Below are 1,920 nucleotides of genomic sequence, written 5' to 3'. Positions count from 1 at the left end.
CGCTACAGTATTTTCTCTCATAAAAAATACAAGTAAATCGAAAATGATTCTAATCACATGGTTCTAATCCATGAACCAAACGTCTCCTAATTTTGTTTAGACTATATATTTAACTTATAACTTTTTTATTGGTGGCACTAAAAGGGATTCTGTTTTCTAATTTTTTCCAATTTGTGTTTGAGTTTTAGCCAAAAAAAAAAAAAAAGGTATTTTGTGCCTGCTTATGTCTTAGTAATCAGTCTAGCTCAAGGTCAAAAATAAGAAACCAATCATGCATGAAAAATAGTAAATACTTGTTTCCAAAATCTTGGTAAAAATAGTAAATCCTTGTTTCCAAAATCTAGGTAATCACAAAGTACATCTTTAGTACACAATTTAGAAGGCATCAAAGGGCCTCTTTTCCAATCTCTAACGCTATCATTCTTACTACTAATTCCACCACTACTATTTGTATTGCTACGACTATCCTTGCAATTTTTGTTCCATTTGGTGGCCAATCTCGAATCATCACCACAACAAGTCCAATACGTGTCTATTAACGTCATGTTTGTTTTCTCAAGCCCACAAGTCAGCCCATGTTGTTCTTCCGGGGCCCAATGGTCTCTCACTGTGACCCAATCTTCATCTGAGGCCCAATCACCGAATCCCAAAGGGGACGACGTCGTACTATCCCCACTCAAGCGACGGATCCGCTCAGCCGGAGAGTTCGTTGGACTTGAACTTTCATGACCCGACTTCCCATGTTCCATCGAGTCCAAGAAACCACTATCCAACACACTCCTCGGACTATCCAAACCCGAAGAACCAAATCCAACTTCCTTCGCGACAAAGTCTCTGGAACTTTCTAGAAAAGGGTGTTTCAGAAGCTCACTTGCCGACCACCTCTCCGATGGGTCCCTCTTCAAGCACTTCCCCAAGAAATCCCTCCCTTGCTTCGACACGAAGCTAGGTATCTCCGGCCCATCACCGGAAAACCCAATCTTAAAAAGGGCCGAAACCGGGTTCACATCACAACCGGCCCACGGAGCCCGACCCGTTGCCATCTCTATCACCGTGCAGCCCAGCGCCCAGACATCGGCGGCGAAGCCCTGCTGTTCCCCACGCGCCACCTCCGGAGCCATGTAGACGGGGGTCCCACCTATTGCCACGTCACCCGCCAGCTTGGCGCAGCCGAGGTCGGCGATCTTCAATCCCTCGCCGGTGACCAGAACATTCCGGGCTTTCACGTCGCAATGAGCGATTCCGACGGAGTGGAGGTACTCGAGCCCTAGAAGAATCTCCTTTGTGCAGGATCTTATTACGGCGTCGTTGAGGGACCCGCCGCTCCGGCGAATTTGATCTGAGAGGGACCCGCCGGGGGCGAATTCCATGAAGAGGTTGTACAGAAGCTCGCCGTTCTCCGACGAGACGCCGAACCCTCTGTATCCGATGATGTGGGGACAATTCAATGAAGACAGAATCTTCTGCTCTCTCTGGAGAGTCTCTGATCTCGAAAGCTGTATTGACTTGACGGCGAATATCTCGCCGGAGCCACGAGCGGTCGCGACGGAGACCGCGGCGGAGGAGCCACGGCCGATGGTTCGACCCCTCGTCCAGTCCATTAGAACAGAGAGCTGAAATTAGCTTGAAAGTTGGTAAAAACTTGGATGTTTTGAGGTTTTGGAATATGGTCATATATATACGTGAAATGTTTTCGGTTAGTTTGGCTTTGGCTTAAGGAAAAAGAAATCGATTTGTCTTTTTTTTTTTTTTAGAATGAGCATCACTATTAGTTTATTATTATTTTTTTGGTAGTTTAGTTTATTATTATTATTTCATTGATAAAAAGTATTTTTGTTCACTTTTTGGGTGTGTTATGGATTAAATTTTCGGTCGCCGTCTTTGGAACTTTATTATATTGAGTAATTGACACTATTGGTA

The 1,920-nt window shown here is 45.1% G+C and overlaps 1 protein-coding gene across 1 annotated transcript; it reads right to left on the bottom strand.

The window, feature by feature from the left end:
• Positions 1-269: 269 nt before the first annotated feature.
• Positions 270-1,636, bottom strand: LOC21397332 (mitogen-activated protein kinase kinase kinase 18). The gene has a single exon (XM_010100882.2). It carries the CDS (start codon positions 1,599-1,601, stop codon positions 270-272), a length of 1,332 nt encoding a protein of 443 aa, XP_010099184.1. The 5' UTR covers positions 1,602-1,636.
• Positions 1,637-1,920: the final 284 nt, after the last annotated feature.

This window comes from Morus notabilis, unplaced genomic scaffold (assembly GCF_000414095.1).
Source record: "Morus notabilis unplaced genomic scaffold, ASM41409v2 Scaffold1292, whole genome shotgun sequence".
Classification (NCBI taxonomy): domain Eukaryota; kingdom Viridiplantae; phylum Streptophyta; class Magnoliopsida; order Rosales; family Moraceae; genus Morus; species Morus notabilis.
The sequence above is the reverse complement of the archived record's forward strand: the minus strand, read 5'-3'. Positions and strand labels throughout refer to the sequence as shown.

Coding starts and splice junctions, on each gene's coding strand:
- LOC21397332 (XM_010100882.2), bottom strand. CDS start 1,601: ATGGACTGGACGAGGGGTCGAACCATCGGCCGTGGCTCCTCCGCCGCG.